Source organism: Pleurodeles waltl, chromosome 5 (genome assembly GCF_031143425.1).
Source record: "Pleurodeles waltl isolate 20211129_DDA chromosome 5, aPleWal1.hap1.20221129, whole genome shotgun sequence".
Taxonomy (NCBI): Eukaryota; Metazoa; Chordata; class Amphibia; order Caudata; family Salamandridae; genus Pleurodeles; species Pleurodeles waltl.
In genome coordinates this window covers 1,343,998,317-1,344,025,601 of record NC_090444.1, presented here as the reverse complement: position 1 = coordinate 1,344,025,601, position 27,285 = coordinate 1,343,998,317, and the positions used below count along the sequence as shown (strand labels likewise).

Genomic DNA, 27,285 nt, shown 5'->3' with positions numbered 1-27,285 from the left:
CAAGTGTCCTGGGAGGATGAATACATGCCACTACAAAAGTTATGAAGAAAAAAACCTCTCCCTGCAAATAGTGCTTTAAAACACTGGAGTTATTAAGCTGGAAAGATTACCATGCAAGTACTCAGATTTAATGCCTTTGCAGTGCTGTTGCAAATTCAAAGGTGAGCTTATTCAAAAGGAGAAATGGGAAATTTTAGAGAAACATCACAAGAAAATCCAGGATCCAATGCTCAGTGACACCGTAAAACAAACTGACAATGCAAGCTGAACATCCTAACTCTTGACATTTCTCTTTTTTCTATGTAACATTGCAATGTGCCAGTCATGCAAGCAATGGCATTATTGGTGGTTAGGGTCCTACAGGAAGAGTCCTGGAAGGAAACATAAAGCAGGGGATTTTAGATATTTTCTTTACAATGTAAATTTGTAGAAAATGAAGTGACAACATCTTGGAGACATCTATTATAAGCATGAAGCGCAAAACGTGAAAAGACATTACATATGAAGAAAGACTCAGAGCGCGTTGGAAAGCAGACAGAGGCAGAAGACTGAACATAATAAAACAGAGTTCAGAATGGATGGGTGGACAAGAAGTTTAAGTGATGACAGTGCTTGAGGGCAAAGAAATACATTTCAAATATCTAAATAAAGTAATTGGAAAGTAAAGTGATAGGAAATAAACTTGCAATTGGAACTACAGAAGAAGAATAAAACAAGTGGGGTCTGGTTTGATAGTAATGAAAACAAGTCAAATTCTCTGTATAGTGATGACAGTAACTTCACTGCAAACACACAGATTTGTTTTCGGTTGTAAATATTCTTTATGTGGAAATCTCTTCCTTACCTGATGGATCAAATGAGCTCCCACCAGTTGCAGGGGTTGCTCCAAAAGCTGCATCAAAGTTAGTCTGCAATACATTATTCTGAGCTGGAGTTATTGGAGCTGCAGAAGGAGCCATGAAAGAACCTCCAAACCCTGTAAAAGAGAAAGTATGTTTCATCTTCACATTAGATAAACTCATTGAACTGCATTCACATAAATGTTACTATTATTCAGAGGCGTACATAATCAAGAACGTTAAGTCCTAGATTCCAATATGACTTAAATGTGACTGAAATCAAAATTGTTACATTTAATTTATAGTTTCCTATTCTTATGCACTACACGCTGTACCTTCAATCATTAGTTGAGGCTGTCTGTTCCACAATGTTTGATGAAATAATCTTGCCCACCAGTTCTCAGAAGGACTGATACATTTTCAAAAGGTGGTTCTGGAAACATCTCAGCAGTTTTATAGATCTGTGATGTGATATAGTACAGATGTGTCCCAGCTAGGATCCTCTAATTCTAATGTGGCATTACTGGTACTACTCACAAGGAAACATCTAATTGTGCATCATTTTGTTCACATCAAAAATCATTTTCTGCACTTACACGTTTTTCTATTTCATGAGAGTAGAGAGATGATTTATGTATAAAAAAGAGCACCTAGATTCTCCGCCTACCTAATGTAGTGAAAGGCGATTGATCAGAGGGGCATATTACCATATAGGTGGTTAAAGAGGAAGCATATTGTATTTTTTTTTTTTAACTGATTAGGGCTAGTAAAGGAAGGCAAATATTACATATCTCAGGAAAGAGAACACTACATCTCCCTTGTTGAGTAAGGGAGCTCCAGTCTGGAATTTCTTAATTGTATCCATTCGGTATTACAAGAAGCTGGTGTAGTCTTTTCTTGGAAATGAACACACTACAACGTTGAAAAATAAAGGAACTGTATATTTATGAAGCATCAGGGAGGGCATCATTTAAAAAAAAAAAAAAAAAAAAAATTGGACACAAAGGATTTTTAAAGGCAGCAGTGACATGATTATAGATTTCATTTTCATAGCAGAACATACTGCCAAATTCAATGCAAACAATTAATGGTAGTTGTGGCAGTAGATGTGTGCTTCAAACAAGACATTTACATAAACAAATGTATTCAGTAATAAAAAGACAAATGCTAATTAGGGAAACAATTAACCAGTACAGTACTTGCAAGTACCAAAGTGTCCATGTTGTGTTTGTACTTGAATGTTTTCAGAGACGCCGTGGCTCTTTATGGTTATTTCTCAAACAGAAATAAATGTTCACCTTTACTGAAACCCTTTGTGACGTGTCACCACTTTTATGCTTGTTAACCCACACTACACACTGCTCAGCATGTGGAAGTGCTGCTGATCTGTGCATGACGATCCAGTCTTGAGCACTTATGTGATCGCCATCAAGTTAAACATCTAGATTGCGGCACAGTTTAGTTGTAGCCATTAGGGACACTGCTCAGCCTGTGGAAGTACTGCTGATCTGCGTGTGACGTCGCCATCCCAAGCACTGGCGTGATTGCCATCACATTAAACATCCAGACCTCATACGCGTTAAAATTGGTAATTGCACAATGTTACATGCCACCAATTGTTTTCATACAGCACTCCATTCAAATAATATGATCCCCAGAGTGCAGCTGCATGCGCTGTTTATATTGTGCAACACTAGAATGTATACATGGAAAATGTCACTTACTCAGTGTACATCTGTTCGTGGCATGTAGTGCTGCAGATTCACATGCTATGCATATCTATATCGACAGCTAGTATGGGCTCGGAGTGTTACAAGTTATTTTTCTTCGAAGAAGTCTTTTCAGAGTCATAGGATCGAGTGACTCCTCTCTTCGGTTCCATTGCGCATGGGCATCGACTCCATTGTTAGATTGTTTTCCAGCAGAGGGTGAAGAAAGGAGTGAGTGTATAAGAGAAAAAAGATAACCATGCAAATGTAAATGTATATACATATGTACAAATGTTAGTAACTTGAACGACTACAGGCTTCCGGAGGAGGGTGGAGGGTCCCATTGCATGTGAATCTGCAGCACTACATGCCACGAACAAATGTACACGAGGTAAGTGACATTTTTTGTTCAATGACATGTGTAGCTGCAGATATACATGCTATGCATAGACTACAAAGCAGTTAGTTCTACCCAAAAAGCGGTGGCTAGCCTGTAGGAGTTGAAGTTGTTTGAAATAATGTTCTTAAGACAGCTTGTCCTACAGTGGCTTGTTGGTGTGAGAATACATCAACACAGTAGTGTTTAGTAAATGTATGACGGGTTGACCATGTAGCTGCTTTACATATATCAGCCATTGGTATGTTTCCTAAAAAAGAGCCATTGTTGCACCTTTTTTTCCTGTAGAATGTGCTTTAGGAGTGATTAAAAGTTGTCTTTTTGCTTTGATATAACAAGTTTGTATACATCTAACAATCCATTGGGGTTTGGATGCCTGATTTGAACTTTGTTTTGTGTTAACAAATCTGGTCTGTTTGGGAGTTTGGAGTGAGGTACTACAGACAGGTCTAGTAGTGTTGTGTACCAAGGCTGACATGCCCATGTTGGTGCTATGAGCATCATGTTGAGTGACGTTTGCCGCAACTTGTTGACCAGAAATGGAAGGAGTGGGAGAGGGGGAATAGCGTAAGCAAATATCCCTGACCAACTGATCCATAGAGCATTGCCCCTAGGCAGGGGATGTGGTTGCCTGGATGCGAAGTTTGGCATTTTGTGTTTTCGCTTGTTGCGAATAGATCTATGTTTGGTGTTCCCCACTTTTGAAAGTACTTTTGAAGTACTTGGGGGTGAATCTGCCATTCGTGTGTTTATTGGTGATTTCTGCTGAGGACATCTGCCAACTAATTGTCTATTCCTGGAATGTACTATGCTATTAGGCTAGAAGGGACAGTTGAGATGAAGGTGTCCCTCCCGGTTTGTTGAGATAATACACGGTTGTCATGTTGTCTGTCTTTATGAGAACATTCTTCTGTTTGGGAAGAGGTTGAAATGCTTTTAGGGCAAGGAATACAGCCAATAATTCTAAGTGGTTTATGTGTAGCTGTTTCTGTTTGACATCCCATTGCCCTTGAATGGTGTGATTGTTTAGGTGAGCTCCCCAACCAATCATTGATGCATCTGTTGTAATTATGGTTTGAGGCACAGGGTCTTGAAACGACCACCCCTTCATTAAACTGCTGCGATTCCACCATTGAAGGGACATATGTGCTTGGCGCACCATCAACCCTAGATCTTGAAGTTGACCTTGGTGCCTGTGACCATTGTTGTGCAAGACACTGCTGTAAGGGCCTCAAGTTTAATCTTGCATGTGGAACTATTGCTATGCAAGATGCCATCATTCCTAAAATCTTCATGATAAATCTTACAGTGTATTGTTGATTTGGCTATATGAGTGGAATTAGATTTTGGAAACCTTGTATCCTTTGGGTATTTGGATATGCTAGAGCTAGTTGAATATTTAGGATAGCACCTAGATACGGTTGTACTTGTGCTGGTTGAAGGTGTGACTTTTGGTACTTTACAGAAAATCCTAGGGTGTGCAGAGTTTCTATCACATAACGTGTATGTTTTTGGCATTGTGTATGATTGTTTGATTTTATTAGCCAATCATCTAGATATGGAAAGACATGGATGTGTTGTCTTCTTAAGTATGCTGCTACTACCGCTAGACACTTTATGAACACCCTTGGAGCTGTTATGCCAAATGGAAACACTTTGAACTGGTAGTGTTTTACTGCTATGACAAACCTGAGATATTTTCTGTGAGCTGGGTGGATGGTTGTTGGACTTTTGCTTATGCAGGGTCATCCCCAGTCTTTTTCGCCTCCTGCCTCCTATTTTTTTCTGACATGTTGCTGTTGGCTTTTCAACTCTGAGCACTTTACCACTGCTAACCAGTGCTAAAGTGCATATGCTCTCCTGTTTAAATTGTATGTAGTGGTTTATCCATGATTGGCATATTTGATTTACTAGTAAGTCCCTAGTAAGGTGCACTAGAGGTGCCAGGGCCTGTAAATCAAATGCTACTAGTGGGCCTGCAGCACTGGTTGTGCCACCCACATAAGTAGCTCTGTAATCATGTCTCAGACCTGCCACTGCAGTGTCTGTGTGTGTATTCTTACACTGTAAATTCGACTTGGCAAGTGTACCCACTTGCCAGGCCTAAACCTTCCCTTTTCTTACATGTAAGGCACCCCTAAGGTAGGCCCTAGGTAGCCCCAAGGGCAGGGTGCAGTGTATGGATAAGGTAGGACATATAGTAATATGGTTTATATGTCCTGACAGTGAAATACTGCCAATTTCGTTTTCACTGTTGCAAGGTCTGTCTCTCTCTCATAGGATAATATGGGGGCTACCTTTAAATATGATTAAAGTGTAGATTCCCCTAGAGAGTAGATGGACATGTGGAGTTTGGGATCCCTGGACTCACAATTTAAAAATACATCTTTTAGTAAAGTTGATTTTAAGATTGTGCGTTTGGAAATGCCACTTTTAGAAAGTGAGCATTTTCTTGCTTAAACCATTCTGTGACTCTGCCTTGTTTGTGGATTCCCTGCCTGGGTCAGTTTGACAGTTGGGTTGTTTTTCACCTCACACCAGACAGTGACACAAAGGGAGCTGGGGTGTAATCTGCATTTCCTGATTAGCCATCTCTGCTAGGAGGGAGGGGTGGAGTGGTCACTCTCATCTGAAAGGACTGTGCCTGCCTCTGACAATGCTGTCTCCAACCCCCTGGTGTGTGTCTGAGGCCTTGCCTGGGCAAGGCAGGATTTCACACGAAGGTGTGAGTCCCCTTTGAAGGAAGGTGACTTCAAAGACTAAAATGGGTATAAGAAGGGCACCCAAACTTACAAACTTTAGAAACACTTCTGGAATCAAGAGGAACCTCTGCCTGGAGAAGAGCTGATCGCTGAGGAACAAGTGCTGCCCTGCCTGTGACTGTGCTTTGTGGAGCTTTCCTGCAGTGCTGCTTCTGCCAGAGTAAGAGGGCAAAGACTGGACTTTGTGTGCCTTCCATCTTGAAGAAGAAATCTCCAAGGGCTTGATGTAGAGCTTGCCTCCTGTTGTTGAAGTCTCAGGGATAGCAAAGACTTCTTCCTGCCAGCACCTGGAGTCTCTGGAGAGACCCCTACTCTGCTCTGTGGTGCCCTTCCAGTTTCTGGGACCCTGAAAGGAGAGGCTGGCAGCCTAAGGACAAAAATACACGCACCGAGCACCGTGCGGAGAAAAGATCGACGCGAATCCGATCGCGGCTGAGAAAACGACGCGACGCCGGCTCCGCAGCTGAGAAACGACGCCGCTGGAAACGCGACCGGAGAATCGACACCCGGAGCAGGAGAAACGACGCGCAGCATCGCTGACGAAGGCTGAGAGATCGCAACCAGCGCCGCGGGACTTCGGACCGTCGCGTGGCTGGCTTTTTCGACGCGCCTCGCCGAGCCGAGCTGTTTTCGACGCATATACCCGTGCCGGGTTATTTTCGACGCACACCGCCCGTGCGGGGTTATTTTTGCCGCAAACCAGGTACATTTTCACGCTAGCAGCGCTAGTGTGGTGTTACAACTACCTAAAGACTCTTTTTATTTTAAACCTTTAAAAAATCATAACTTGACTTGTGTATGTTGGATTTTTGTCGTTTTGGTCTTGTTTTGTCTAGATAAATATTTCCTATTTTTCTAAACTGGTGTTGTGTCATTTTGTAGTGTTTTCATTAAGTTACTGTGTGTGTTGGTACAAATACTTTACGCCCAGCACTCTGAGGTTAAGCCTACTGCTCTGCCAAGCTACCAAGGGGGTAAGCAGGGGTTAGCTGAGGGTGATTCTCTTTTATCCTAACTAGAGTGAGGGTCCTTGCTTGAACAGGGGGTAACCTGACGGTCAACCAAAGACCCCATTTCTAACAATGGTTATGTGGAAATACGCATCTTTTACGTCTAGAGCTGTCGTAAAATCTTGTTTTTGTAGCAGTGGGATAACATCTTGCAGAGTTACCATGTGAAAATGCTCTGACAAGATGTAGAGATTGAGGGGCCTGAGGTCTAATATTGGTCTGAGGGTGCCATCGTTTTTGGGAATTAGGAAGTATAGTGAGTATACCCCTGTTCCTTGTTGGGACTGTGGAACTACTTCTATTGCTTGTTTGAGTAGTAGAGATTGAACCTCTTGTTGTAGCAGAACTGTATGTTCTGGGGATAATTTCTGATATCTTGGCGGAATATTTGGAGGGGTGTTTATCAATTCTAGGCAATAGCCATTGCAGATAACTGATAATACCCAACTGTCTGTGGTGATATTTTGCCAATGAGAGTGGAACTGCTGTAGTCTTCACCCCCACAGGAGATGTATGGAGTGGAAGGGAGTGAAGGAAGTCACTGCTTTGGTTGGGTAGCTGGCTGTTTAGAGTTTTGGAATTTACCTCTATTTCTAGAGTATTGACCTCTGTATGGTACTGGGTTTGAGATGGCTGCTTTGTTTGTGAGGTAGAAGACTCAGAAGATTGTGCTCTAAAACCTCTTCGAAACTGAGGCCTACGAAATGACCCGCTGTATGGTGTGGTGTACAAAGCACCCATTGCTTTATCAGAGTCTTTTCATCATTTCTCGATTGTAGTGCCCACTTCTGGGCCAAAGAGGTGCTTTTTATCAAAAGGCATGTTTAGCAAAGCCTGTTGAATTTCTGGTTTAAAACCAGAGGAGCGTAGCCATGCATGTCTTCTGATTGTAATGGCTGTGTTAACGCTCCTTGCAGCTGTATCAGCAGCATCAAGGGCAGATCTTATTTGATTGTTACAATGGCTTGCCCTTCCTCTACCACTTGTTGTGCCCGCTTTTGGTGTTCTTTTGGGAGATACTGTATAATATCCTGCACCTCATCCCAGTGAGCTCTATCATAGCGGGCTAGCAGTGCTTGAGAATTAACTATTCTCCATTGATTTGCTGCTTGGGAAGCAACTCTTTTCCCTGCAGCATCAAATCTTCTGCTCTTTATCAGGAGGGGGTACATCTCCCGAAGACTGGCTATTTGCCCTCTTTCATGCTTCACTAACCACCACTGAATCTGGAGGCACCTGATGAATAATATAGGGGGTTATTACAACTTTGGAGGTGGTGTTAATCCGTCCCAAAAGTGACGGTAAAGTGACGGATATACCACCAGCCGTATTACAAGTCCATTATATCCTATGGAACTCGTAATACGGCTGGTGGTATATCCGTCACTTTACCGTCACTTTTGGGACGGATTAACACCTCCTCCAAAGTTGTAATAACCCCCATAATCTGGGTCAGAGGGTGCAGGCTTATATTTCTTTCTATTCTAGGTGTGATGATTCTTGATTTCACAGGCTCACTAAAAATGTGGTCTGCATGTTTTACCATGCCCGGTAACACTGGGAGGCACTGGTACCTAGAATGTGTTGAAGCTAATGTATTAAATAACAAATCTTCTCCCAATGGTTCAGAGTGCATTGTTACCCCATGATAAGCTGCAGCCCTGGCTATGACCTAGTTGTATACTGTGGTATCCCCAGGTGGATATGGTTTGGATGGGTAAGTATCCGAGTCATTATCTGGGATGGGATCAGGATCATAAAGTTCCTATGGATCTACTAGGTCTTCTTGCGAATAAAAAGTGTGTGATTGAGAAGGCATTGGTGGAGGGCTGGTGTAGGGAGAGACAGATAGCTGTGGAGAATGAGGAGGAGAAGATTGAGGAGGTACTGGCTTCTTCTGCTTTTGCACTTTTGCTGGTGGCCATGCATTGTCCAGTTCTTGGAATGCCAGCTTTCTTTTTGTTTTTAAAGGAGTTGCTGTAATAATAATAATAATCCTTCCTGTCTCTTTGCGACTGTGTATTCTAGATTGTCTCTCATCCATAATTTGTAGAATGGGCTCAATGTCCGACTCTTCCTCAGAGGTTTTATGGTTTTCTACTAATTTCTTGGAAAGTCCTTGCTCCTCTGTATATGATGGCTTTTTCGGTTCTGAAGTCTGTTGTTTTTTCGGTTCAAAAAATGTGGAAGGTCTCGGCTCCAAAGCTGCCTTTCGAATTTTCGACTCCAAAACTTGGTGTTTCCTGCTGGAGTCCTAAATGGAGCCCTTTATAGTTTTACTACGCAGTAGGCCTGAATAGGCCTGAGTTGGGCGTGCGTGCCCCGAAGGGCGAACAGTGATTTTCCGACGGTACTACCGGTTCAATGCTAGATGGAGAACGTGATCGAAACACCACTGACGAAAAGGGAGGTTTTCTAAAGTTTTCCCGAATTGAAATCTCGGAGCGAGAGGAAACACATCCAAACCCGACGGCGGAAAGAAAGCAATCTAACAATGGAGTCGATGCCCATGCGCAATGGAACCGAAGGGAGGAGTCACTCGATCCCGTGACTCCGAAAAGACTTCTTCGAAGATTGAGGATGAGGAATTAGCACAAGGTGAAAAGATTTTTTTTTTTACTGCATTCACTAGGGCCTTAGGGACTGACTGTATATAATGTGATGGAGAAAAAAACCCGTAGTGCAAGTGAAACTGATGTCTTTCAAAATGCTTTCAAAGATTTGGATAAATACTATTCTGCGTCAGTATGCATAGCAATTGACAGACATAATTTCTTTACTATTAAGTACAAACAAGAACCTACAGAGGAACATGTCTCTACCTTGAAGAAACTACCTCTCATCTGCTGTTTTGGATCATTGATTGATTAATTGGTGGGGGGATCAAATAATAATGCATGTACATAACAAAGATGTGCAGGAGAGGTTATGGATTTATGGTGAGGCACCACTCAGTGAAGTTACCACAAGTGGTCAACAAGGCAGAGCTCTCAACTAAATGTGCCAAAGCAGCTGAGACCAAACAGAAAGAAGAACAAAACAAGGTTGTATGTAAAAATCAAACAAAAGAAGAGGAAAGAGGTCCGAGAAGTGGTGGACAGTAAACAAAAGTACCATCTAAAAAACAGGAAAAGAGATGTTACAGGTGTGGTACTAAAGACCACCTAGCCTACATTAAGAAATGTCCAGCTCACAATCAAAAATGTGGTGAATGTGAATTAATTGGGCACTTTGCTAAAGTAGGTAGGAAGAACAAAATTGGAAGGAAAGTGAATTTAGTCCAAGATGGGACTGATTCTGACTCACTCATGTTCAGATAAATCTACTGACTAATATTCTGTTGGTAATGGTGGCTGTGTATTAGGCATAGTAGAAGGGAATGATAGTGTCAATATGCTCTCTAAACAATCCAGAAACAAACCAGTCTGCAATATCAAAATTGGTGGTGTCGAGATATGTATAGTTTCAGATTCCGGGTCACCACACAAGATTGTGGACAAGAAAATCTGAAATGAAAAATTTGCTGGGAGTTTGGGCAAAAATGTAAAGTCGTCAGATGTTGCTCCTGAAAGTTTCAAAGGAGAACCCATTCCTGTGGTAGTCTTTAGGAAGATAATATTTGAATTTAAGGGGAGAAGAGCTGTTAGTAAACTCTATGTAGCAGAGTATGGTCCCTCTGTCCTAGGTTGGGTTGATCAGAGGGCACTGGACATTATTTTGTATCCAAACGGTGAAGAGCAAGTTCCTGTAACTAATGGGAGTGACAATGTAAGAAGTGAATTTAAGATGCATTCTGGTGTTGCGTCGGCACCAGCTGTATTTCATAAACTGATGTATAGATTGTTTAAAGGTGTAACTTGCACTATTTTTGCAGGATGACATTGATTATGCGGGAAGTGAAGAACAATATAATGAGAGTGTATAAGGTACTCAAGATTTTACAAGATCGTGGTTTAACAGCTGAATTTACAAAGTGTAAATTTAAAGCGAAAGGTTTGACATATCTGGGCCATGAGGTTACATCAGAAGGCATAAAACCGAAGGAAGTATTTCTGCGTGCTATTAAGCTCGCAACAGCAAGGATGAATAACATTGATTCCTTTGTCAAGCCGAATTTTAAGCCAAGTCTGTCAATTGTTTGGAAAAAAAATGTACAACTTACATCAGGGGTTGGAACATTTCAGAAATATAATTTGGGTGTATGAGGCAGAAATTAGGTGTGACCATAAACCCTTGTTAAAAGTTCTGTCTCCAGAAGGTTTGGTCAACACCACCTCTAGGATTGCTAGATTGTGAGAGTTATGGAATTTTGGTACAAATTGTGTTATCTACCTGGCGTAAAAATAGAGTGACTCATTGTTTAAGCAGACTTTTTCTACCGATGGAAGACATTTCCAAGAGTAATTGTGTAGAATTTAGAGTAGAATGGACAAATGAGGAAAAAAATGAAGGCAACAACTGTGAAAGAAATGTAGCAGGGTGTGTGAGAAAAATGTTGTTTTGGAATCTGTTAAAAATATGCAGTGGAAGGTTTGGCCTGAAAAGAGTTTTGAAGCATCAACATAAGAGTTGCTGAGAAATATGTAATGAATGGACAGTCAAGGATGGAAAATCTTTTGAGCTGTTTAAGTATTGTACCACCTAAGGATTTGAAAAATAAAATTTTTAAATTATGTCAAGATGGACATTTAGGGATTGTGAAAAGTAAAAGGAAAGTCAAAGGTACTTACTAGTGGCCAGGGATGGATGAGGTTATAGAATAGAGAGTATAAATTATGTTAAGAAGCTGACAAGTCACTAGGTCACCCTTAGATCTCATACTGTGGCCGCAAATAACATGGGTGGGTATTATGGGTCCAATATGTGAAGAAGACAGTAGTACTTGGTATGTGCTGGTAGCTGTAGATTACATTTTTGAATTGGCTAGAGGTGGAATTTGTACGCAATGCCAATGCAGAATCTGCGGTGAAGTTCTTAGATGAGATGTCCCAGAGTGAAGGACTTCCCAAACGAGTAGTGGCAGACAATGTGGTGCAATTCAGGAGTGAAACCATGAAAGATTTTCTTTTGCGCAATAGAATTGAACACAATTTAACATTCTCTTATCCTCCTAGTAGGAATGGAGAAGTTAAGAGGATGGTTCAATAGGGTGATAAAAGGTTCATTCCAATTCCAAAAAGTAGGCAGTCATTTTGGAGGGTGAGTATAAGGAGAAAGGTCTGGATATATTGCACTACACCAAAAGTTACTGGATTCAGTCCATTTACTATAATGAGAGGAAGAATTCCTTACATGAAAGAATCAAGGATGGTTAGTCCATTCCAGAATGTTGCATTGGTCACCTGTTAAGTTAGGCAAAAGATTTTTTTGTGTTGTAATTTTTTTATTATTGAGAATAGTAATTAAGATACATTGTAAAACAGCATCAAGAGGCAGGTAAATAAGCCATAAGAACAAGGCTAACAGACAACAGTCCTTTCATAGTAGGGTCCAGAGAACGCAAGAATATCGCCTGAGATGAAACTACAAAGACATAACATATGCTTAATCATCAATATAATTAAACGGTGTCAAGGAGAGAGAAAGAAGAGAATACCAGGAGAAAATAACAGGGATGGGGGCGACCAACGACAAGGAACGATCAATACCAAAGAAGGGGGGGGGGGGGGGACAAGGGGGGGTAAGTGGGGGATGCAGGCCTTGCAGAAGTCTGCTGGCAAAAGAGGGGTCAGCCAACATAATTGGGCAGCATTCAGAGGTGTGGCCGTCTCCCATGGTCCCTGGAGCTCTGTGTATCATCTCCTCCTTCATCAAGGATTGATGTGGGCAAAATGCAGTGCAACTACCGCAAACAGGATCCGTCCTATAGCAGAAGCTATTGGACAGGGTATATGCGGGGACAAGGGGAGCAGCGCCGTGGCAGTTGGGCAATTCGAAAAGCAAGAGTTATGGAGATATGTATGGGGGAAAGGTAAGATGTCCAGGTCTTGCAGCATTAATCGGGAGATGAATGGGAAGGAGAGAAGAGCAGGGGAAGGGGGGAAAGGGGAGGGAAGGAAGACAGGGGTGACAGAGAGAAACAGGAAGTGGGGGGGAGACAGGAGGGAGGGGAATGAACTGGTGTCAAAAAAGAAAAGAGAAAAGAGGGAGAACATAAAATTAAAAATATATATAGGTGGGAGGGGAAGGGTGGGGGTGAAGGAAGAGAGTGATACCAGATGGACGAGTGCAGTGGTACCGGGGCAAGGGTAGCAAAGAGAGGGAGAGTGAAGAGGGAGAAGGATAGGGGGGTGGGGGGGAGGGAGAAGGATAGGGGGTGGGGGGAGGAAGAAGGATGGGGGGGTGGGGTGGAGGGAGAGGGAAGGGAGAAAGAAAATGAAAGGTGCATGGGGTTAGCTGGGGGGCGGCAGTGGTGACAATGGTACAATCAAGATGCCAGTAAAGAAGAGAGCCCACACCTGAGCAAAAATGGCAGCCTGGTCCTGTAGGTTATAAATTACTCTCTCATGTGTAGCTATGTTAGTCATCGCCACAATCCATTCCTAAGGCGCGCGGGGGGGGGTAGTTGTGGATCTCCAGTGCCGTAGGATACATATTTTCGCAGTTGCCAGGGCTGTATGCAGAAGCCGGTCACGATAAGGCCGGGAGGGAGGCCGTATTGTGCAGCATGAGCAATGAAGGGGGTAAGGGAGTTGGAAGCAAAATGGATTCCGCCAGGACATGTTCAACCACTCTCCATAGAGGCTGTACCGACGGACATCTACTAGGTACGTGTAGCAAATCACAGCGCTGTGCAGCGCCAGCATGACGCATGCGGAAGAAGGCCAGTTCTAAGTAGTTTCACCGGGGTCCAGTACCAATCGTGGAGTAGCTTGAAGAGGCAGAACTTTAGGCGAGCCTCACGCTTACCTCTGTCTAATGCTTCCACTGTGTCTACCCAGTCCCCCTCGTCAAAGGTCTGCTGGAGGGGGGTTTGCCATTGCTGACGCAGCTTATCCAGGACAAATCGTGAGAATAGATGACTTATAAGGACTTCGTACAGGCCAGCCATAACACCCTTGTGCTTCTCCCATGTCGCCGATGGACAATATTGGGGTTTTGATGCATGCAATGCTGGAGTTGCAAGTATTTCCACTCCTCTGCAGGGTGGAGGTGGAATTCCTCCCTCAGGCTGGCAAAAGGTTTGAGCCTGCCGGTCTCCAGTACCTGGTCTAGACGATTAATACCAGCGTCCCTCCATTGCCGCTAGTTAAGAGCCGTTCCCCCTATGCGTATGCTATCATTGTGCCACAAGAGAGCCTGGGCGTGGAGAAAGGGGTGGACCCCCAGAAGACGGTGGTTCCTCTTCCAAGCCTTCAGAATCGGATTCGGGTCACCAGAGGGCGCGGAGGTCGTGCGGTGAAGCCCTTTTAAGGCCTCCCCGGTGGGAGAGCAACTCTCTCTCCACTGATATCCATTGCGGCGATTCTGCGGAGTCAGACAGTGCGGCAGCCAACGATGACAGGTGGAGGGCTAGAGCGTAATGTTCCACCGAGGGGAGTCCCATTCCACTGTGTGACCTACGTGCTATTAATTTGGCCGATGCATAGACCCCCACACAAAAGACCTAATTGGTGAACGCTGCAGTCTCAATGTGGAGAGGGGTATCTGGAGGGGGAGAAGGCCCAGTATGTATGTGAAGCGCGGTACTGTGTCCATCCGCACCGCTTGCCCCACATGGAAAGGCCTAGTTGGGCCCATTTGTCAAACTCAAGTCTCATACGTGCAATGAGGGGGATCTAGGTTGTCCGCTGTCATTCGTTCCAGGCCGCGGTTAACGAGGACCCCCAGATATTTAAGGTGCTGCGGGGTCGAGAGGCATGGGAAGCCCAGAAGCGCTGATTTCGTCGTCCCGCGTGACACGGGGAGGGCCACGCTCTTGTCCCAGTTTACCTGATAGCCAGAGAGAGGAGCAAAGCCGTCCATAATCTCCATAGGGGCAGGCAGTGAGCGGTCAAGGTCGGTTAGGATGAGCAGGACATCGTCAGCGTACAAGTAAAGTTTAGAGGTGGTACCACCTTGCAGAGGAAGGCCTGCTATCCCGGGATGGCTCTGATGGCAGCCGCCAGCGGTTCCAACGCCAGCAGGAACAAAAGGGGGAAAGAGGGCACCCCTGCTGTGTTCCCCTACAGATAGGAAAAGGATACGAAAGGAAGCCCCCACAGTAGACCCGTGCCGTAGGATGATCGTATAGCAAGCGAACTTTGGAAATAAATTGGTCACCCAGTCCGTACTTTGCCCTGTATTGCAAAGAGGTATGGCCATTCTATAGGGTCAAACGCTCTTTCAGCATCAAGGGACGGTGCTAGGGCGGCCTCCGGGATGGCCAGAGCCCCCCAAAGGGCATGACATAAGGTACAGAGAAGATTCCTTGAGCTGCGGCCCCGCACAAAACCGACCTGCGACAGGTGTATGAGAGACGGTATGACCTTGCGCAGGCGATTTGCCAGGTCACTGGCCAATATCTTCAGAAGGGATCTGGCTCGGGATATGGGTCGGTAACTGCCGCAATGCAGAGGATCCTGACCCAGCTTTGGTATTGAAGCAATTATGGCGGCGTTGGAGATCATACCCAGAGAGTTTGTCTGACACTCTTCGTCCAGCACCCCGTGTGGGACATCTAGCGCTCCTCCCCCGCCCACTTGTAAAATTCCGCTGGGAATCCATCTTCTCCAGGCGACTTGTGATATGAGAGGCCGGAGACAATCTGCAGGATTTCTTGACGGGTAATGTCTCCCCCCCAGCAATTCTCGGCCCTCATCGGAAAGCGAGGGCAAATTAACATTGAGGACTGCCTCTATCTGGGCAGGAGAGGACTACGATTCTGGGGCGTAAAGCCGGCAGTAAAAGGTTGCAAATTCACCCACTATCTCTTGCTGATGCGTGAGAATCTCCCCCGTTTGGGCTTTAATGGCCGGTATAGCTAGGGTCGCCGCTCTCTGGCAAAGTTGTGCAGCCAGCAAGCGGCCAGCCTTCTCCCCCTTGCTCGTAATGCCACCTTTGCAGGCGCTGCAGCGCATATTCAGCCTGAGAAGTAAAGAGTTTGTTCAAAGCCATACGGACTCTCTCCAGCTCCCTACGAGTCGAAAGGGAGGGGCGGACTGTATATTGTTGCGTCAAGCGTTCAATGTCAATTTCTAAGGCATCTTGTGCACTGCCCTGTCCTTATTCACCAGCACGGCATCATGCGGCCCCGTATTGTTGCCTTAGCTGCAGCCCAGGTAACCCTCCTGAATGCCAATGGTCGAGGTTGTCCCAGACGTAGGTGGATGCGTGTGCCTGGAGTTGCGCCTTCCCTTGAGGAGTTCGGTAGCGGTGGACAGCGAATCATCATGGCTTGCGGCCCGGGGACACCAGGCCCAACAGTATAATTAAAAGAATTGGGTAGTGGTCCGACAAGCCCCCACCCAGTATGCGAGAGTCCAGTGTGTGTGCCACATATCTATGTGAGATAAGAAAATAGTCCAGTTGGGATTGGGTACTATGGACCGGGGATAAGAAGGTATATTCCCTATCAGCACCACACAAACAATTATGTACATTTTAAGCTTTGACCAAGGGATTATCAGGTGTCCCAAAACCTTGAGGCCTGAATACCTAAAGAGCAGCTTACCACTGTGGGGCAGGTGGGCTTCACTAACTACGTGGCCTGGTGCCGCATTTATTTTCTATTTCTAATATACGTGTGCCTTTTTTTCCCCTCATGAAAGTGCTGGCATAGGAGGATGCATGCTAATTCCCCTTCCCATATGTAGCATTTGTGGGATGCAGTCTGTGGTTCTTGCCCCAGCCCCTGATACAGGTGCAGGCAAGAAGGCGGCACACTGCATTACTCCCTGGACTGGTGGTGATCTTAATTTCCATATCCTGAGAAGATGGGGTCCTCTGGAATTTCTTATTTTCCATTGGGATCTTGGGGATGGGGTCCTCAAGCCCAATGTTGGATCAGAGGTGTTCCTGGGGGCATCCCTCCCATGGGGATTAATGAAATAACAGCTGTGCTGATCCCCCATTGCTCTGCCCCCCTGGGAGATTTTTAGGATATACTATGAAGCATCCTTTGCTCCCTGGGGTAACCAGCATCGGCCTCCATAAGGCTGACTTTGCTGTGAATGGGCTCACACTGCTCCTGGTGGCAAACCATAGCCATAAAGAGCATTTTAGGCAGGTCTCCTGGTCTATAAATGGACTGTTTTTGTGGAGACAACAGCTTGGTTGCTCCCAGTACCTGAGCTATTTTCTGTCTGGCTCATGGGTATCGCTCCTGTTTGGGGGGAGGGGGGGGTCTCGCCCGGCCCTTCCACAGGGAACAAGTAGAACACCGTGCCGGCCCCCTTCCCCAGGCTCCATGGCTTTGGCCGCCTTCAAGTCACCTGTGTGTCAGCAGAGTCAGTGGTAATCGTCACCCAGCAGGTCCATTCACCCAACTTTTTAAGGGGCAAAAGGAGAATAGTGCCACTGGCCCTGATGATACCCATCCTAGTCCTGGGTGGGTCAACTGGAGTTAAAGTCTTTCAGTCCATCTTTGCCCTGGCAGAAGGTGGCTTCTTCCAGCTTGGCGTTCTTCCACCATTGTAGCTCCCAGGTCCATGTCCTTCTCATCTGTCCCTCCTTGCGCAGGGGAATTTAAATGAGGGTGGGCCTTTCTAGAATACAGGCAGCCCTGGCAAATCCTAGGGTGCCATGTCACTCCACTCCTGTTCAAACTCTCCTGCACAGCATTCTGGGACATTCCAAAGTGACTACAAGTTGCCTGTGGAAAGAGCTTCAATGACAGCCTCAGCTCAACACTAGCTGACATAGCTGCCGGATCCCGTCCCACCCAAATTTCAAAGGTGAACATGCCCTGTGCTTGTCTGACCATTCTCCCTTGTTTCTGTGGGCTTGGGCTGTCCCAGCTCTGTTGCAAACTGACAAGCTAATCAACAGATGCAGCGTATTCCACCCTTTTCTCTCTCAGGAAGCGGGTCAAGCACAGTTAATGGCTATATTGTGTGGAAAGACTATAATCTACTGGACAGAAGAGTAATTAACAAGTAATCAAGTTGGCCAACTGGGGAGATAAGACTGGAATCGGAAAAGGACCTGAGCAGGGAAATATGGCAAATCCAAAAGTGCCATAAGGAGTGTTAATATGATAAAAGGGAGTATATACCTTTGTCAGGATACACATTTACCTCTAGACGGACCCTGTAGGCCTAAATGGGGGGAAGCTGTACTTTAGTGTAGATCTTTCCTTGAATGTGTAATACAGTTTAAGCACCACAGGCTTCAGTGAGCACTATCGACCTACACTATGAATGCCTACTGTTGGAGGTAGCACATCCTGGTTGGCTGAGGTGAAGCCCTAGCTAGGCAGAACCTGTCACTCCCGTCAGGGGGTGAGTGATTACAGACTTACTGTATAACCTGCCCTCATCCTTGGGTAGCTTGGCACAGAGCATTCAGGCTCAACACAGAGGAAATGTGTAAAGCAATGGCACAGCAGTTTAACAGAACAAGTACAATGAGGGTCACAAAAGAGACATCACACAAGGTGTATGCAAACAACATTTGTATTCAACATACATTATTAACACAGCATAATCATCAAGTCAATATGGGCATAAATCACATAAAAAAATATAATTTGCCATACTAGGCCCAATTGTTAAACACAATAACAAGCATGTACACATGAGAAAAATAACACTTTCCTCCAAACACCCTAATGCTATTCCAAACGTTGTCAGCACGACAGAGATTACCCCAATTGAATAACACACTGTTGCCAGGTGCACCTTGGTACAGAAATTTAGCAGCTATATGTACATACAAAGACTTGCAGCATGGGGGTGTCACGTGAGAAAAATGTGATGCACGCGACAAAAGAGGGCCACGCGGGGTGAACCTGCTCACAACAAACAAGACATATAGGTGGTCATTTTGATATAGGCGGTAAAAAACGTCTACCACTGCGGTGACGGCCGTCAAAATACCCCCACTGTGGTTACCATCTGTCCACCATACTATGAGCACTGCCGGACTTCCTGTACAAGAAGGGCGGAAATCTGTCAGTGTTCATGGTGGCAGATGTTGGTAAGGTAGCGCTGCTACCACCAGCACCGCTACGCCAGTAGAACGACACCAGATGTATTATGACAAGTAATACAGCCTATCGGTGTTCTGCTGGTGGGGTGCTGCTGGCGGTAGCAGAGCCCCTTCCCGTTCCCTGCCGGAATACCTCCTCGACCAAGGTAAGTAGGGCTTCCGACTGGGGAGGTGGGGTGGAGGGAGGGGAGGTGGGGGGGTTGTTTGTGTGTGTCTGAGTGTGTGCATGCGTCTGTGTGTATTGTGTTTGCGTGTTTGTATGTATGATTGAATGCGTGTAAGAATGGTGTAGTGAGTGGATGTCTGCATGTCAGTGTGATTGTGTGCAAGAATGTGTGTGAGCATGTCTGGAAGTATGCCTGCATGCCAGTGTGAGTGATTGGGTCTATGCGTGGTGCGTGTCTGTGGGTGTATGGGGGGTGGGGGTGTCAGTGAGAGAATAGGAAGGGGTGGGGGTGTGTTTGGATTGGGGTGGGGGGATGTATTTGAATGTCAGGGTGGGGGTTAGTGTGTGTGTATGGGGGATGGGGGATGGGGGGGCTTTGGATGGAGGGGGTGGGGGCATCTGGTGTGTGTTGGGGGGTGGGGAAGCCACCTACTGGTGACAGGGAAACCATGGTGGTAGGCAGGCTCATAATGCTGCCGGCGGTACTGTGCCGGCCACCGGGCTGGAGATTGACATCTCTGGCTCAGCGGCTGATACCACCATGGCGGTATTAGTGGAGAAGTGTTGGGTTGGCTGCAGCCAACCAGACATTCTCATAATGTGGCGGTATGTCCTGCAAGCCTGTTGGCGGTGCTACTGCCACATTAACACTCATTGCCGAGGTCATAATGACCCCCACAGGCTTGCAATGGACCCACAATGAAGAGCCCCACTCTAAGTGTGGCCCGTACCTTGATAACTCTGTACCAGGCAATTCTGGACTTAAGGCGCAATACTTATTCTCCTTTCACAATGTTGGTACCAAGTGGAGTGCAGCAGACGATGTAGGCATGGAGGAGGGCACCGCTCTCCAGATGTCACCTGTAGATGGGGTAGGTTCCTCACAGGAGGTCTTTGATGTCCCTGAGACCTCCAGGCAGAACAGGGGGTAAACCAACAAACCCCTGGAGAGCACACTTCAAAGAGCCACACAGCATCAGGTAATCTGCCCAGGCCAGCCAGGATGAAGGAAGGGTGCCCGCATCCCTTTCAAGGACACTAAATGCTCCTGTGCATAACACATTCGTCTGGCAGTGTGCACCACGGGGTCCAGCCGTACTGGTCCCACGTCCCTGCTAGTGTATCTTTGAGTTGCTTAAGTGTGGTACTCATAGTTATACTCAAGTGTGCCTTTGAAGTTGGGACATGTCTTCCCAAAATTTCGGACCTGTCTGCCATGGGGCCGTGGAATGCGGATCTTCATCTTTAGTGATGCCATGCTGTGGCTCCGAGAGGCCAAGTGTCAGAACCTTTTCCTCCAATCTATGTAGCTAGGCCCTCAAATGGCAGGTCTGTCGTTCCAGTTGCCTACGTTTTACAGCTGTTACCAGAGAATGCACAGATGTGCTTTTCCCCTGCTTACAGTGCAATGAAGCTAAATTACTACACACACAAAGAGATTTTAGAACATAGAAATGCCCACTTTCTAGAAGTGCCATTTCTATGGTGTCATTGATGAAACCACCTTTAAACCATGAGAAGCCATTTATCATTGTGAATACAATGATAGTTAACATCATGAGGCCGCTCCACTGCAATCCACTATTGCAGCAGGGATTAATTATAATCTATCCCCTATGGACATAGCAGCTCTGAGAACACACATGGGTATTGTGTGCTTCCAGGTTACTTGTGCCCTAGTGCATGCACATGCCTGGAGTGGCAGATTGGACTCAAGTTAAGGATCACCAAAAAGTTGCAAGTGCACCCATACAGGTTTGCTGTGACAGGTTCAATATATGTGAAAACACCAATGTGACAGTGTGCACATATTGGGTAGCACCACTTCCTAGTGTAGGTAGTATGAGTGCGTGCACATTCACATACTTTTTCAGTGGGTTAGTGCTCAGGGCCTATAGGCCATTGAAAGAAAACCAGCAAAACCCACAAAAAAAAAAAAAAAAAAAAAACACAGTTTGGGGATCCACTACCTCAGCTTGTCAGGTTTTACACCCACTCACATGATAAGGCCTATCCTAAGTCAGTATAAATCCCTGAACTGTCCCTTTTATAACAAACTACCTGTGCACAGCTACTGGGCTGACCAAAACAGTAGTCTGACACAAGCAGTGCGCCAATGCGTCACATACTCACTTGTAACCAGTTCAGGGTCTCTACCCTACAGCAGCCTCATCTTAAAAGGCAGACACTGGTGGTTGGCACTCTGTCAATTTACCATGAATTTACCATGAGTGAGACTCTGGTAGTGAGGATCACTCAGAGTAAAAGTCAAAGAATCAGGTATTTACAAGCAAAAAGATCCAGGAAGATTACATGGGCGGAACCCACTTTACAACAGAGACCTAGGAGAGGAATGGTAGAAGACTGGAATCTATGGCAACTAACCATTTCATACACATGTTCAAAGGAGACATGGAGGTGCTCCACAAAAAGATAAAGTTATTCTGCTATCTGCAGTGGTCGCGCAAAAGCTAAGGGCCTGAGCATAAGAAGCCCAAAGTGGAAGAGATGATCAGGGTTGGAAACTGGTTTACAAGTTGAGGGAGGTGGAACCATAATCTCTGTCAGGGTGAAACACAATCAAACCTCCAATCAGCGTGTACTTAACCCTCTGGTAGGTTAGCACAAAAGCAACCAGGCTTAACTTAAAGACAAGGTGTAAGATATTTATGCAGCACTTCAAACAGTAATAAAGTGAAAACACAACACAAGAAAAAAACTACACCAGATTACAAAATAGAACACAACTTACTAAATTATTTGACAACGACGGGACAATAATCCAATCAGTAGAATTAGAAATATACAATGTTAAAGATTTAAGGTAAAACGGTGCCTAAAAGTGCAAAGCGACAACTGTAGTCGTGCTTGACTGGGGCCAAGTTAGGCAATCGTGATGGAGTGCAGGCGGGATACAGGGACCAAGTTAGGCCGGCTGTACAAAAGTACCTTGAATCCTGTTTTGTGGAGTGTTGCAAAATCCTTTGTCAAGCATGGGTTGCGCAGCAGCGGTTCAAAGGAGCTGTAGGGATGCGATGTGGAGTCCTGCATCACTGCCAAGGATGCTGTTGATGAGGGACTTAGGGTGTGAAGTTCTGCGTTGAAGATGCATCGCATACCCGCAGTTCCAGAGAAGTTACAAAGATGTGAAGTCCTGCATCGTTAACGAGGGGTTTGGAATGGGAACGCCTGCGTTGATGCTTTGTCAGGCAGATGCGGTTCCGGAGTGGCTGCAAGACCATGCATTGCGCTACATCGGTTCTGCTCACAGGACCATAAAGGACCTGTCAAAGCTCATTCAGGCTCATTTCTAAGCGTCCAGGACTGGGGTTGCACCACTGGAGGACAAGACTTGCAGCAAGTAGAGTCCAGGCGCTGGGTTCAAGATGGATGGAGCCTTTTCTGTTTGGGAGCAGTACACAAAGACTAACAGCCAGCTACTCCTAGTCACATGACCAGGAAAACAGGCTGCAGGCACCAAATGATAGGTGTTAGACAGGACATCCTTGAGTTATTTCCCGTAACATTTTGCCCTCTGATGTCCTGTTTTTCTGACTTCATTTTCGCTGGCATTAGGATTCTGAGCACTTCACTACTGCTGAACAGTGCTAAAGTGCAGATGCTCTGTATTATAAACGTGGGGACACTGGCTTCTTCACAATTGGCATATTTAATTTACTTGTAAGTGCCTAGTAAAGCATATTTTGTGTGTCCAGGGCCTGTAAATTAAATGCTATTAGTTGGCCTGTATCACTGATTGTGCCACCCACTATAGCAGCTTTTCAAACATATCTCAGGCCTGCCACTGCATGTCGGGAATCCCCAAGGTGCCTCCTGGGTTGTGTGTCAGCATCCCCAGGGATTAGGGTTAAATGATATATCTGATCTTGGTTAAACCTTCATTTTTCTAAGTAAACATGATGTGCTGTGTTACACAATTGGTTTTATCAATGCTTGTTTTACCAATGTTTGTTTGCTAATGTTAACAGGTGTAGACATGTGCTTCTAATTGGTTGTGGTGTAGACGTGCTTCTAATTGGGTGTGGTGACTCATCCACATGTGGAAACTCAACTGCTTTGCAGATTGGCTATAAATAGAAGAGTGAAGCATCCCTCCCTGCTTGGCTTTGTTTTGCTTCCTGATCTCAGCATCTGATTTGGAAGTCCAGCCCCTGATGTCATCCTCTTATTCAGGACTTTTGAGGCAATTCTTTTCTTAGTTCCTGTACCAGCTGACACCAGGCATTCCTCCAACACTCCGGAAAAGACTGCAGCTAAGTGACTAGTATTCTCCAGGGAGTTTGTTCTTTGAGCGCTGCACTTTCTAGAACAGCTGGTGTATTTCAGACCTCGTATTTTGCCAGAGTGCTTATCTTGAAGAGACAAATGCATTTCTGAACATTCTACATTATTATTCTAGTTACTTGACTAAATGTGCTTCAGGAAATCTGCTTGAGCTCAAGTATTACAAAAAGTGACAGTGCAATTTTAAAAGAGCATTTACATGACTTTTCTTTCTCTAATAGCATAACTCTTGGATTTAAATTGTGTCATTCATGCCTGAGTTTCAGGTTTAAGGAATTTGCTTTTGAAGGGTTTTTCTCATACAGTGAAACCAAATCAAATTGTGCCACCCTAACTGTTTAAACCCAGAGTGGACATTTGTATTTCTTGGATTGTTTTTGTTTCTTTTAGTTTAACCCTATGCATGCAGGAAAGTTGTACGTGATATAATTAATGCACTTGTTTGTCTTTCTTGTGCATGAAAAGTGCAACCACAGTTCTAATTGTAGTGTGCAACAGTGAATCTCTGTGAAGCCAGCCCTAGTGTCGTAGTACTTATTGTTATGGTACTCAGTTTGGGTTTTTAGTAATGCAGTGTTAGTGATTGTGCTAACAGTTATTATTATCCAACAAAAGAGCTGGAGCATCCCGGTGTTCTTCTTCCGCTCCCGTGCCCATATCAGTAAAAGAGATTCAGTTTAAAGAAAGTTGAGTGCACTAACTCTACTATCACTCTGTCAACAATGACCTGCCCCCCGGAAGTTACAGGGTGCCTGGCTGGACCGGCAAGACGTGGCAGTGTTTTGTCTTTCTCTTCCACTCCCCCTTTCTTTTTGGGACACCTGCCAGGGTTTCTGTGTCCACCAGGAAGTGCCGAGAGGTGTTCCAGGAGGTCGGGGTGCATACCATCGCCCCTGCAGACATCCTGCTTTTCAGGTGAGTGGCCCCGTCTCTACACTGCAGAAGCTGAGTGCGCAGTTTTAAACTGCCACTGCAAAATGACAGTGCACCCGCTTGCCAGACCGAAACCTTCCTTTTTATTACACATAAGTCACTCCTGTTTAGCCCCTAGGTCAGGGTGTAGTGTACGTAAAAAGTTGGACATGTACTTTTAAGTTTAACATGTCCAGGTAGCAAAAAAAATTGCTATAATATAAAAAAAAAAAATGTTTACTACTGGAAGGCTTATCCTTCCCATAGTTTAAAAATGGGGTTACCTTGAAGCATCCTATAACTGTAACTTTCAATTGGGAAAAGACAGATATGTGGAGTTTGGTGTCGATGGACTCACAGTTTAAAATCACAACTTATGGTGAAGTTGAAGTTAAATTTTAAGTCTGAATATACCACTTTTAAAATATTGGCATGTTCTTACTTTAACCATTCTGTGCCTCTGCCTGTCTCTGAATGCACGTCTGGGATAGATGACGGCTGGGCTTTGTGCATTTCCTCTAGAATGTCCCACACAAAAGGAACATGGGTGTAACATCTGCAGACTGATGGGTCTTCCTGAGTTAGCTGGGGGGTGAGCTGACACCTGAATAGGGCAAAATAACCACCTGCAGAGTGCCTGAGCCAGGGAAGGAAGGGAAGGGACATTGTCATCTTCAAAGGCCTCTTTGAACATTCCACTACTTCAAAGGCACATTGGGGTATAAGTATTGGACCCTAAACCTCATCAAATCAGAATCCTACTGGAACCAAGAACATTCTGCTAGGAAGAAAGACTGCTGTGCTACCAGGAGGTACTGCCATGCTGCAACTGCATTCCTGTGCTGTCCGACTGCTTGCTGTGCTGTAGGAGGGACTGAGACTTTGCAACCTGGTTTGCTGTGTTGGCCTGCTGCCTACGTTGGAGTGAGAAAGGACTGGACCTGTTCTCTACATCCTTGCACCAAAGAATCTCCAAGGGTCTGTTGGCTTGCCCCCTTTTCAGGGAAGTCTCAAGGCCATCAAAGACTTCCTTCGCACAACTGCTGTTAGCTACTTCTGAGTCCGACCCTCCTGGATTTGCCCACGATCAGCCTTGGGCATCTTTTGGTGTGCCTGCTGCCGTTTTGCAAAAGCCTGCATGTACACACACTGTGCGCCAACTGAAAACTCATTGTCTGCACTGCTGATCACAGACTGTTACAGGTGCCTGGTTTCCCCAAACCTGCACTGCAAAAGTAACCCAGCGTGGCCCGATGCGGCCAACATCCATCAAATGGAGGAGGACCACTCACTACGCGACACCGATCCCCTCTCCACCGCCGAGGGTCCAGATGAAGGGAGACAGCAGTGCCTGCCCTCACTGTCTTGAGTCAGCTGCATCAGACTCCAGCGTGACTTGCCTTTGCATTGCGGATGCTAAGGAAAAGTACTGTGCACGCCGATCTGCGTTCACATAGGTGGCCCAAAACCCACCCAGTTCAACTAAATCACCATGTTCTTGCATTCTTGCCATAATACTTGTGAAGGATGGTATGCACGCGTTTACAGTGAGGAAATCCCTGTCCCCTTCCCCAGGCATCACCATAAAGGATCGGATTGTCGCTAGTATGTTTTCACCACTACAATTGCATACCTTGTTAAAACGTTAACATTTTTGTTGTTTTGCATTTTACTAAGACAAATATTACACATCTTTCTAAACTGGTGTGGAGTCCTGTGATGTCTTTCACTCCGTTGCTGTAATCAGGTATTCTACAAATACATTACACATTGCCTCCTTGTAGGAAGGTAGCCTCTTTCAGGCCTTGCTACCCCTACTTTTGGCCTGTTTGTGAGTATATGTCAGGGTGTTTTTACTGTCTCACTGGGATCCTGCTAGCCAGGACCCCAGTGCTCAGTTTGTGGCCTAAATGTGTTCCATGTGTGGTGCCTGTGTCACTGAGGCTCTGCTAACCAAAACCTCAGTGCTTATGCTCTCTCTGTCTTTAAAATTGTCACTGCAGGCTAGTGACCATTTTTCCAATTGATTGGCACACTGGAACACCCTTATAATTCTCTAGTATATGTTACCTAGGTACCCAGGGTATTGGGGTACCAGGAGATCCCTATGGGCTGCAGCATTTCTTTTGCCACCCATAGGGCGCTCAACCAATATTACACGTCCACGTTATTTCACAGCCATTTTACACTGCGCTTAAGTAACGTATAAGTCACATATATGTCTAACTCTCACTTAGTGAAGGTTAGGTGCAAAGTTACTAAGTGTGAGGCAACCTGGCACTAGCCAAAGTGCCCCCACATTGTTCAGGGCAATTTCCCCGGACTTTGTGAGTGCGCGGACACCATTACATGCGTGCACTACATATAGGTCAATACCTATATGTAGCTTCACAATGGTAACTCTGAATACAGCCATGTAACATGTCTAAGATCATGGAATTGTCCCCCCCATGCCAAATCTGGTATTGGGGTGCAAATCCCATGCATCCCCGGGGCTCCAGCATGGACCCCGGGTACTGCCAAACTAGCTCTCTGGGGTTTTCACTGCAGCTACCGCTGCTGCAAACCCACAGACAGGCTTCTGCCCTCCTGGGGTCTGGGGTCTGGGCAGCCCAGTCCCAGGAAGGCAGAACAAAGGATTTCCTCTGAGAGAGGGTATTACACCCTCTCCCTTTGGAAGTAGGTGTTAAGGGCTGGGGAGGAGTAGCCTCCCCCCAGCCTCTGAAAATGCTTTGAAGGGCACAGATGGTGCCCTCCTTGCATAAGCCAGTCTACACCGGTTCAGGGATCCCTCAGCCCCTGTTCTGGTGTGCAACTGGACAAAGGAAAGGGGAGTGACCACTCCCCTGTCCATCACCACCCCAGGGGTGGTGCCCAGAGCTCCTCCAGTGTGTCCCAGACCTCTACCATCTTGAATGCAGAGGTGTGAGGGCACAATGGAGGCCTCTGAGTGGTCAGTGCCAGCAGGTGACATCAGAGACCCCTCCTGATAGGTGCTTACCTGGATTAGGTAGCCAATCCTCCTCTGAAGGCTATTTATGGTCTCTCCTGTGGGT

At 45.6% G+C, this 27,285-nt stretch overlaps 1 protein-coding gene across 11 annotated transcripts in view; it reads right to left on the bottom strand.

The window, feature by feature from the left end:
* The window catches only part of SNAP91 (synaptosome associated protein 91), a 639,351-nt gene that overhangs the window by 129,928 nt on the left and 482,138 nt on the right, over positions 1–27,285 (bottom strand). For all 11 annotated transcript variants that reach the window (XM_069235597.1, XM_069235603.1, XM_069235599.1 and 8 more), the window contains one exon: positions 845–976. In XM_069235597.1, coding sequence (XP_069091698.1) covers positions 845–976 — 132 coding nt within the window. The remainder of the gene's footprint in view (positions 1–844; positions 977–27,285) is intronic.